This window comes from Echinococcus granulosus, assembly GCF_000524195.1.
Source record: "Echinococcus granulosus chromosome Unknown EG_S00135, whole genome shotgun sequence".
NCBI classification, from domain to species: Eukaryota; Metazoa; Platyhelminthes; class Cestoda; order Cyclophyllidea; family Taeniidae; genus Echinococcus; species Echinococcus granulosus.
Window position 1 is genome coordinate 58,849 of NW_020170515.1, and position 11,055 is coordinate 69,903.

Below are 11,055 nucleotides of genomic sequence, written 5' to 3' on the forward strand. Positions count from 1 at the left end.
AAGGTGTGTGCGTGTGTATTTCCTCTCGCTGCAATCACATGGAAGGCCAACACGATTTGTTTACACTCCGTGTAGTGTATAGGGCAGGGCAGGGCAGGACAGGCCTGTGCAGTGCTGCTGTCCCTTTATCACGCATTTTTGGCTGTTAATTAATCGCTCATTCGCATCATACGTTAGTTGTACCCCCTAATGTATGTTATAAACCGCCCTTCTTTACGTTTTACTCATTACGATGTTAGCAGGTCAATTATTCATGCTATAATGAGCACCTCGACTCGTTCGGGGTAGAGGGAGGACAGAAAGCCCCGAGGATGGGGACGCGGGGGGGGTGCACCGCCTCCTGGAAACGGAGAATTGGAGGATGCAGTTATCTCAGCTTTCCTGTGTGATTAAGTTTGATAGATAGGTGAACAGGAGTGTGGACATTCGAGGCGCTTTTTTCTTCTCTCGTGATATGCTAAGGCAGGGTAAAACTCGGCAGGTGTATGCTTATTTAAGTGCCGATGCAGTTGCTGCTTGCCTCCTCCCATTTTGTTTTTGTCGTACTGGTATTGGGGACGGCCGGCTGGTGGTAATGCCGCCGTCATTAGCAGACCTGTGTTAGGCTGCAACTAGTTTCACTTCGTTCTGGCCTTAGATTGGTGAGATTTATTGTCCGCACAACCCCTCATCATTATCACCACCTAATTGCAACTTTGAAGTTTGAACGGCAACTGTATTCAATGCGAATTACTTTAAAATTTTGAGCTCCTAACGACTAATAAATGGCTTTCTTTGAAGGAACTAATCGGTCAGTCAATCATTACGCTATTCACGAGAGAGTGGAGCGGGCTGTCACGAGGAGAGCGATGGGGTAGGTGCGACTACAATGTGCCATCTTTTGATGATTATGAATTGCTATTGTTTAGAAACCTCCCTGAGCTCTCTTCTTCCTCTTTCTATTTTAATTCTGAGGGAGTTGTGTGGGGTGTAGGAAGGAGTGCGATGGACAAGTGCTTTGCTCCCTGCCTCCGCCCCTTGCCCCCATTTCCCCCCAATGGTGGCTCTGTCTGCCTTTTACAAAGGGCAGCTTTATTTCACCTATGTATGTAAATTTGTTTTGTCGGTTAGTTCGTGGTCGTAAATGGCAAATCAGGTTTGACCTCTCTCCCTCATGCTGTCGGATAATACGCACATTTTTCTCTTTGGTTCACTTGACTGGTTTTGGAAGAACTGTTTTTTTCATCCTGCCGTTTAGAATTTCTTTCTGTTGGCAAAGGCTATTTAGTACTGTCTAAAAAGTTTGGGGTACCGAATCTCCTAGCTCCTCTTGAATTCGATTTGATTTGACCACCTATTTCCCTTTCTTGAGCTTTGAATGACGTAAATACATTGAGGTATCCATGTGTTCTACTTTCTCGTTAAAGCGAGATGTTTTCTGGTTAAATTTTTTTCCTCTTCATTCTGGCTCACTTCCTTCCCCTTAACTGACCCCGTCATTATCATCATATTCGACAATCGTATTCTCTCATCGGAGAGGAGCTATTCTCGTTATCGCTACTTCCGGTAGGTTAATCATTAGCTGACATAATTTGCCCTAGAAGCTTAGAATTACATGGTATCAATTACTCCCACTTTTCCATTGAAAAATCTCCCCTTTTCGCCCTCTTGTGTGTGGCTCGAAGTCTAAGTGCATCGCCTCACGTTCCTGTTTGCAGTCATGGGGTTTGGCTCTGTTCTCACCCCTTTCAGCCGTGAAAAAAGGCGGAAAGGGAAGCTAGAAGGCGGAGGAGGGTCGCGTAGACCTGAGGAAGAAAAAATCTGTCGGACACCTTGCCAGGTTCTCATTCCCACTTTCGAATGCTCAAGCTGCTGCCTATCTTTCCCCTGTTGCAGAATTTTCTGTTTCTGGATTTGTGTACTCTCTCGGACGGGTGGGCAGCCGGCCATCTAAATAAGGCGAACGAACTGTGTGTTTTGAACACCTTTTTTTCCGGACTACTCCTCGTCTAATCTAGTGATCGCGTGGGAGCGGAATTTGAATGTCTATTTCAGAGGTTGGAAGCTCTGTGTTCGCTTTTAGTTCACCCATGCACAGCTTCAAGAGATTGAAAGGGGATATTTTTTGGCGGAGCCGGGTCATTCACATAGCAAAGTCAATTTCGCACTCAGAATTCAAATTTATAGTGAAAGAAGAAAGGAAGAAATAGGGTGTAAAGGAAGTGTTCTCTTCATTTCTTATCATGATGGCGGTATTTTTTCGGCTCAAAATTGGTTTACCAATCGGAAGTTTTGCCTTCGCGAAAATCTGGATTTCTTGAAGGTCTGCTGCGTCCTTGAAGATGGCGTAGATCCGCCCGCGGGCTGTTAACGGAACCAATGTGGCGGTGACCAAAACTTGCGGGGATGTAGTTAACTACATCCTTAAAACAAGTGTCGTTTAATTATACGGCTCCTTCCCCCTTTCTGAGCCTTGTCTTTGACGTTCCTAGTGGCTACTCTTATGCCTAGGCCACTAAAGTATACTTGGTGCTTTAAAACTAGCCATGATTTAGGGTTCGATTTGGGTTCCACTCGGCTACGAAGACGAGGGAAGTGTCATTTCTTCGCGTTCTGTATGTGAGTGTTTGTCTCTGCAGCATTTGCGGAAGCAGACCGGTGGCGCGCGGTCCGACTCGCAGCAAGTCAATCTCCACCGCCGCCTCTGACGACTACCGAGAATGGCAACGGCGGAGGCAGCAGTAATGGTGGAAGCAGAGGGCAACGGCGACGCCGGCGAGTGAGTTCAGGGGGTGGTGCATCGCAGCCACAACAACAAGTAGTCTCCACCACTAGTCGCTTGAGTCCGGACATAGCTGACTCGGCCACTGAGGGGGCGCTGCTACGTCGTTTCGTCCTCTCGCCGCTGTATCGCGCTCGTTGGGGCGGCTTGGACGATGTCTTCTACTTCCGCACTATCAGTCTACCCTTCCTGCGAAATCAGGGCGGCAGTGACGGTAGCCTTGACGACAAAACTATGGTCTCTATCACCACTGAGTCTACTAATGTCTTCTCGCCTACCTCATCGTTTGAGAACTTGTTGCTTCTCAGTTACCATTGCATCCTCGGGTGAGCTCACTGCTTTGTCAAATCATTAGTACTCCTTGAAGCTGATGGATTCTCTCTAGACTTATTCGCTGTCGTTTAGACGCCGACCTTGAAGTTGACTAGCAAAGCTGAACCCTTCTGAGTTAGTGTTGCACCTATCCAAACCTCAGAAAAGGGTCTGGTATAGAGGGATAACAGCTTAAGCCAGACAGACAGTCTCGAATCCTTCATATTTCCGTGCTTGGCACAACCTTTGTATTCTTTTCGTCTGAAAGAATACTTAAAATTCAATCCAATACATTTCTGACTGGATAACCTCCCAATTCTAGTCGCAATTAGACGAATGGATTGCCCTAGAGCCGTTGAAATTTGGTAGACTACCTGACTTTCACATCACGAATTGGGGAGAGAAAAAAAGGCGTCCAAACGGGGCACACTGCACTTTAGCACGCTAGAAGAGGTCGGGGTAGAGGCGATAACCGTGACGCCCCTTCATCCCCATATGTGTGTATGCGTTTTTAATTTTGTTTCTTGATATAAAAACCGTTTCTTCTCTACTCTTTTTTTTTTCAGAAAGGTGCCTGAGGACGCGCTGTCGGAAGCTGTGGGAACTGGCGAGACGACCGTTTTCGATACGGTGACCCTGCGAGTGGCTCAAAAGCCCACCGATCTTGCTCTCCTCAAATCCACTATTGCCCCCACTGCTTTCCCTGTCTCCGCCACCACTGCCATCTCCTCCGCCTCTCCCATTGAACACCTTGCGCGTGTCTTCTGCTTTGACAACCTCCTTTTGGCTCGTAGTGAGGGTGGCGGTGATGCTAAGGTTAGAGCCTACACTACAACCTCTTAACTTCTTTATGTTGCACTTTTACGCATCTCAAAGCTCCGGGGCTGTGGCTGTGATGTAGGCTTCAGGCATGCGTCCAAGGTACTTCATGCCTTTGATATCTTGAAATCGACCAGATGAATTGCTAGCATCTAGCGTTTTCTTATACTTTATTCATAGTGGTCATGTTCACTGTTGTTCCAACTCCTTGTCCGCAGACGTCTACTTTATTACCGGAGAATTCGGGAACAAGTTTCAAGTTTGACCTTTCCCCAATCATCGTAGACGAGGCGATCTCATCATCGACATTTCCAGGAATTAGTCGCTTCAAAATGGAAAAGGAGGAGGTTAGATTGATAGTCGTAGGCATCTGATCTTCCATTGAAGCAACACTAGCACGTGGTGCGTAGTTCGGTGTTTACACATACAGAACGAGGGTTACGCGTAAGGCGGTCTTCTGATTGGTTGACTGGTGTGTTGCAGTCCTTCAATAAACATCCCCCATCTGCGTCAACACACTGCTCCCCTTTTGCATCTCTCCGCGTTCACGTTCACGTACGCACGTGCAACCGGTCTCGTGCCTCCTGGGTGGATGTTATGTCGACGTGTTAAGACCCTTTGGTCGAGAACCAAATGGCGTTTCGTAGAGGTTATATTAACCCGTCTTTTTTTTCTCCTTCCTCGGAATTTTCCAGTTCTGGTCAGTTAGTCAATCCAGGGAGTTCTACCACCATCACCACAGTAGTTGTTACCGTCAACAGGAGGACCGGTCTACCGACGCGTATCGGTTTTCCGAGCCGCCGAAAACGCAGCAGGCCTCCCTTCCAGCAGGTTCACGTCCCGCCTCCTACTCTAGCGCCCATCTAGCTCCTGTAGATATTGATTGGATTGACCAGTCTCAACCTCCTGGACATCCGCATCAGCAGAGGCAGCAACAACCACACTACTCAGGAATGCCCCGTAAGTCTTTGGTCCGTTGTTTAAACCCATAATTATCGGGTGACTAGCAATTAGCCAGGACCAGAGGGTGGGGAGGACTTATCCATGTAACTCATCGAGAGGCATCTGAATGGGTGCTACTTTTCCAGGAATTTTACTTCCGGGTGCTTTGCATGCATTAATTACCTCCATTCCCCCGTTGACTACTTATTCTGGCTCTATGCATTTATTTCTGCTTCCATTGACGTCTGTCAATGCGGCTCCACCTTTCTTATGCACTGCTTGATAGACGGACAGGCAAGAAACCTATCTGGAGTGGATAGCGGGAGAGTCACGAGAATGCCGAATGTTTTGCTCCTCCTCCTATTTTTTGGGCAATTCCATCAAGGTTGACATCTCTAAGGTCAGGGAATGTTTTTTTTGAAAAAGGGCAGCTGGAGTAAACGTACCTCATGCAGCAATAAACGTCTACCCTCGACATAAATGATCTTAAAGTTCACCGTCCCTAGATGTAAAATTTGGAAGATATGTTTGAGGGGCGTTTAGGCCAAATTAGGACTTTTAATCCCTTCCTAATTGAAACAAATACTCGATTCGGTTCTTGCAATGCGAGCCCTATGCATAGCCAACCTATCCTACCGAATCTTTCCGTGACACCGCTGAATGCAATGTTGTGGCTCAGCTGAACTGCTAACGGTGTTATCTCAACGCTGAAGTAGGATGTGTATATATTTACACACACATCTCTTTGCTATTTCCTCCTAAGCCTGTGTCTTCTGTCCATTGTGCAGAAGTTACATCAACTGTAGTTCGTGCACCTGCGACCGCATTGCCAGCGTCAAGTCAAAAGGAAGGCACCATAACCACGAAGGACTTTCAACAGCGATTCAGAGGTCCCACAAGCACCTCCGAGACCCCCGAATCGCCCTCCCCGACTCGGCCTCCTGAAGTGAACAAGGCCACATCGCAACACGATCGGTGAGTGGTGAAGCAGCGCTCAGGCTCCAATTTTGACTTAACATGAGTTCTTTGTCAAGTTTTGATAACGAATTACACCATACTCTGCTACAAATAGATTTCTAGATGTAGGGTACTCTTGCCCTGGAATTTATTACACCCCTTTGTTTTGAAGCAGTAATTTGGACGGTTGTTGTTTTGATAGCACAGGGTTCGGTGTCGTCGTTGAATAGTTGACCATCTAAATTGCGATGGTCGATTTCCCTCTCTGTTGCGAACTGATTTTGTTCCATCTTATTATTCATTAAATTTACCGAGTAAACAGACTAGCCTAGGCGTAGGAAGCGGTTGAGTCGACTTGATATTGCTTGCATAACGCCTGAGTTCTTTTGCATCCTCTTGACAGTGAAGCATTTCAACTGGCGACAGTTTGAAGTTACACGTCCCCTACTGTCTTTTTTTTGTTTTAATGTTTTATCACAGAATCTCCATCTTTCTGAGTCTGCTTTTACCCGAGGCAATAAGGGAGATAAAAGAAGCCGTCTCAGCCGAGCCTGATATGGTAGCGCAACGTGTGCGTGCTATTGTCACGCGGCATCTAGGTCCGGAGATTCTCTCCAAGTTCTTCTCCAACCCTCAACAGCCCTCCGCCACGACTACTAATGCTGCTGCTCCACCTCCTTTCCTGCCACCACCACCAATACCAACTTCATCCACTTCCTCGGCCGCTGTGACATCGTCCCCGGTGGCAACTGCTCGTCGAGCTGCGATTGTCCCCTCGGAAGCTGGCTGTTGCGGAAGTAAGTCGCGCGTTCAATTTTTTACTTTGTATGCTTCTGGGTGTTCGATTCATCGACAGACCATAATCTTTCCATCGCTGCCAGGACGACCGGAATAAACCGCATTGGTGAAAGTGATTCAGCTCACTCTATCAGGGTCGGAATAGTCATCGCGGGTTCTCGGTTCAGTCCGCATTGGTTCATGTCACTGCTTAAGTAGTCCAATTTGGAGCAGCCCTAGCTAGTGATTACATCGTGGATCCCCTCTTCTTGAATGCCCGGCTTACATAGTTGGGCGAAAAAAAGCGAGGGAGATTTTTCACTTCATCTTGGTCTCGTTATCGGCTTTGAAATGTGTGCCAGTTGGATGTTGGTTAAGTTGACGACCTCTTAAGTCCAAAACTCCGAGATAGTTGGTGTTTTTCCTTTTGAATGATGTGTGGAAGCTCTTGACAACACTCTGTAGTGACTCACTGCTCTCTTCAACTGCGTGGGCACTTCTGTCCCGCATGCTCTTCCGCAGGAGTCGGGGCGCTCAAATTCGTTCTCGAATGGCTCACTAGTCTTGGGTTTGCCTAAGTGACGGGCAGTTATTTTCAAGGTGGATTTACTTTGCAGATCGAAATGTCCTGGACTTTTTTTTTACAGTGTCTCTTCACACCTCCTACCCTCACATAAATATTACTGCTTTGATGTATTTACGGTAAATTTTGACAAATTGTAAACATTTGACCCAGCCCTACCTCTGCTCTCACAGGTTAAAAAACAAAGTAAATCAGCTATTTTTATGTGTCTCAGCAGTTGTGTCCAATCAAGCACGGCGTCAAATGTCATATTAAATGTTTATCACCTGATTTAAAAGAAAAGTAACTTGATGAAATTAAATAACTACTACTGATAATAATAAATATTACTTATTTGTTACTGATCAACAGTTAGTGATTACGTCCGCTATCTTCATGTCTTTCCTGAAGTCGTAAGAAGTCATACGGACATGGCGGAAGGCTTGTTACTGACGCACAGAAGAGCTGAGCGATTACCGGTTTGGTCCCCTAGCGGAGGTACAATGTGTGGAGACTTGAATGCCTCGTATTCAAAACACTTAAACAAACCACCAAAGCATTACATAGGTTCTCTTCCCTTTTGAGCGTCGCTTTCGACCCTCCAGTTGATCTACCTCTCGCTTCGAACATTGCGAACCAACCGTGCCAGTGCAACTGAGATGCTATCTAACTGCAACGTCACTGGTTTCTCTTTGCCATTCCATTGCACCTGGAGCTTCGTCCAGTTCAGGACCTGCATTACGGAAGGGGGAATGCGCTTTCTTCATACTTCTGGAGATTGAAAGATGCTCTACAGCGAGGCCATCTCGTGTAACCATTACTGATCGAAGGAACATTAGCCAAGGAGCCGGGTAACTCTATCAATAGGCAGCATTAAAATAGAGTCGTGGTGATAAGGTTTTGCGGCCATACCTCCTCACTTCGTCCTCACCTCTGTGTTGCCAGGCCTCTATCTACCTAGGTACTATTCAACTAGTAGGAAGGTAGAGGGAGGTATCGCGTATCCACCTAGTTGACATCTTTACAAGGGTATCGTAGACAGCTCAGTACCGAACTATTCCAGACAGTTCACGGCCAGTATCGCCTAAATTTTCAACAGCCTTCCTGCAGACCACGTGGCTGTGGTTATTGTGGAGGTAGGGATCATTTTCAACCCTTCTGTTAGGGATCTTAATAGATTCTATTATCCTCGGCAGATGCCCTCCTTCTGTCACGTTAAGGTTTGGTATCCACCATTGCAGCGCTCCGAGTATTTCTGAAATCGTAAGAAGACATAGCACTTGTGGCAGAAACTATATTACTGACGTAGAGAGAAGCTAAGGCTACTACCGTGGCCTGGAGGCCATGGCGCCGGGCGGAAGTATAATCTTCGGAGACTTGCATGCCCGCGTAATCAAATGTAGAGTGAAGCGAACAATCAAAGCAATACAACCCCAGCACCTTGTGAACGTCATCCTTGCCCGATCATTCGTAAGCTGTTCTCCAGCATATATTAATTTTTTTAGTCATAAAATGAATTTTCCGTCAGTTTTAATTTCTTCTTTCATATATTATTGAACACTAATCCACATCTCTTGAACCCACTAATTATTTCTTCTCTTGGGTGAGTGCGTATTTGTGTATATAGCTTTATTTTATACTGAATTCATTCTTTTTTTTGATTACGTGAAAAGACTAGCTAGTGGGCAAAGACGCTACGCGTAGGTGACATACTGGACGTTACCATTTTTTGAGTTATTTTTGGTTACGTCATCAACTATACAACTACGAGTTGCATTTGCTTCTACCCCTTTAATGTTGGTAATTGCATGAACATTAGAAATGGTTGTGTTGTGTTGTTGTTTACTAAGAAAAAGTGTCTTTAGTCATTATCGCAGGAGTAAATGACCAATCGGGTTAACGGTCGAGTAATTATTGGCTCGTCCTTTTTGCCTCGGTGACTGAAGAGACCCAAGTGTTCAATTTGCTCACTCACCAAAGCCTTAATCGATTGTGAGGATGCTGGATGTATCATTCTGCCGGAAGTCGCTCCACTCCACTTCATTAAGAAGTGGGCGTAGAATCTACGTTCTATTTCGAGAAAAAAATTGTGGACATTTGAAGTCATCGCCCTCCCTAGCTGAAAAGCAGAAGTTGTGCTTTTGAGCTGTACTATTATGGGAAGACGTGTTATGTAATTTTTTTCGCAAGTAGAAGCAGAATTTAAACGGAGTGGTGGTGTTATGTGTCTGCAAAAGTCGGTTTAACGAGTTTCAATACGTTTCAATCGGGTTTGTGAGTTACGAGCCCCGCGCATCATGCTTTTGGAGGTAAGTCATTTTCTATGCCTACTGATGGCAGGAGTACACCATCCTCACTGGGCGATTTTCCACATTGGATTATTTAAAATCCATCTGAGATCTGTTTCCGTAATGATAAAATAGGTAGTATTGTCTGTACGAAATAGACCTCTGGTAAATAGGAACAAGAAATCCCTAATGCTTTGTTTCGATCGCTTTCTATTCAGACACTCGTGTTGATGGAAATGGTCGAGTTGCTTCAACCACGGCAGCGGTCCTCTCAGCCTCATCGCAACTGTCTGTGGCTCCCTTGTTGTTAAAGGAGTCTCCCACGGGCTTGCTGCCACCACTGCAGTCAAAGCGTCCTTCTTTGGTTCAGGAATTGTCTGTCACCTCCGACATTGATCCACCGCCGCCACCAGTCTTTTGCAGCTCTACTCCGGGGAGGAAGGACTTATCTCCGCTTTGTTCTGTTTCCTGTGGAGTGAGTTCGTCTTGGCCTCTTTGATTTCCAGTTATCTTCCCTTTCCGGAGCCTTCATTAGAGCAATTTTTAGAGCTGACAATGCGTGTAGCTTGCAATATTTTTGAAACCAATGTTTGACTGGTCAATAGGTTTGGAAATCCCATCGGGACTGATGGATTTAGCCCAGAAATGTGAGTGAGTTAAAATTAGTTTTGTTAGAAGTGGGTACATTTCAACTTTATGAGACTGATTAATTAACCTTTCTGTGATAAGCAAACGCTAGAATAACGTCTACTCTTTAGAGCTAGTCTCTTCTCAATATCGTTTTTTTGCATGAAATGTGGGGAAGTGTGGTAAGATGGTATTATTCCACGAAAATTGTGCAACTGGCTCGACAAAGTAATGGTTAAAGAGGCCGTAAGGACCTTTTTTATTCGTCTTCATCCTATATTACGGTGGATTGCGCATAGTTCGTATTCGTTTGCGGAGGTGAGCAACTGACTGTTCATGAAGGTCGGATCGTGAAAATTAAAAGGCGGTTAGCCTAGTCAAATTGCGCCGTCTACTAATGGTCGAGTTTGACGGCCTGCGCACCACAAAAGGGGGTGAAAATGCCGTCATGTACCTGTTTTCCAACTTCCTCGTTTCTCATGGTTGCTGAGACAACGGATAGCGTGCTTTATGTTTGATCTTACACGATGCGCACTCACACCGCATCACTTGTTCAGACTCGTAAATAGAGGAAAGTAGGTGAAATGGGTGACCATACTAGTGCTACCTCTAACTCCAGCGTCCGACAAGTTCCCATTCCATGTTTGTACACGTTGATTATTCACCCTCCCCCCTCCCTTTTGAAGTAGTTTTGCCTTTCCACTGGATTAGTTAGTAGTTAGCTGACCCGATTGGCATCGTATCAAGCGCCCTTTTCAAGGCCGCCACTGTTTCACAATGACTTGATAATATATACCACATCGCGCACGTGAAGTTAAATAATCCGTCATCAATCATTACTCAGTTGCTGGTAATCTAATCCATCTGCCTTGCACTTGTCAAGGGTCAAAAAGCTGACGTTAATCTAAAGCTTGAAAAAATAACTTGAGAGAAGCATAATACGAGGATGACGCAATACCTCCTCCTCATCATCCCTTTCACCCCATTCCCAAGTGCAGTACGAAGTCTCG

General features: G+C 45.8%; 1 protein-coding gene across 1 annotated transcript in view; it reads left to right on the top strand. All coding sequences in view use genetic code 11, as the record gives it.

Annotated features, from left to right (window-relative positions):
* EGR_09169 (hypothetical protein) overlaps positions 1-11,055 on the top strand; it is a gene marked incomplete at both ends in the record, with an annotated part of 28,406 nt that overhangs the window by 6,236 nt on the left and 11,115 nt on the right. The window contains 6 exons of the mRNA XM_024498418.1: positions 2,619-3,087; positions 3,640-3,889; positions 4,588-4,852; positions 5,623-5,809; positions 6,272-6,588; positions 9,637-9,893. Of these exons, the coding sequence (XP_024347161.1) occupies positions 2,619-3,087; positions 3,640-3,889; positions 4,588-4,852; positions 5,623-5,809; positions 6,272-6,588; positions 9,637-9,893 (1,745 nt within the window). The remainder of the gene's footprint in view (positions 1-2,618; positions 3,088-3,639; positions 3,890-4,587; positions 4,853-5,622; positions 5,810-6,271; positions 6,589-9,636; positions 9,894-11,055) is intronic.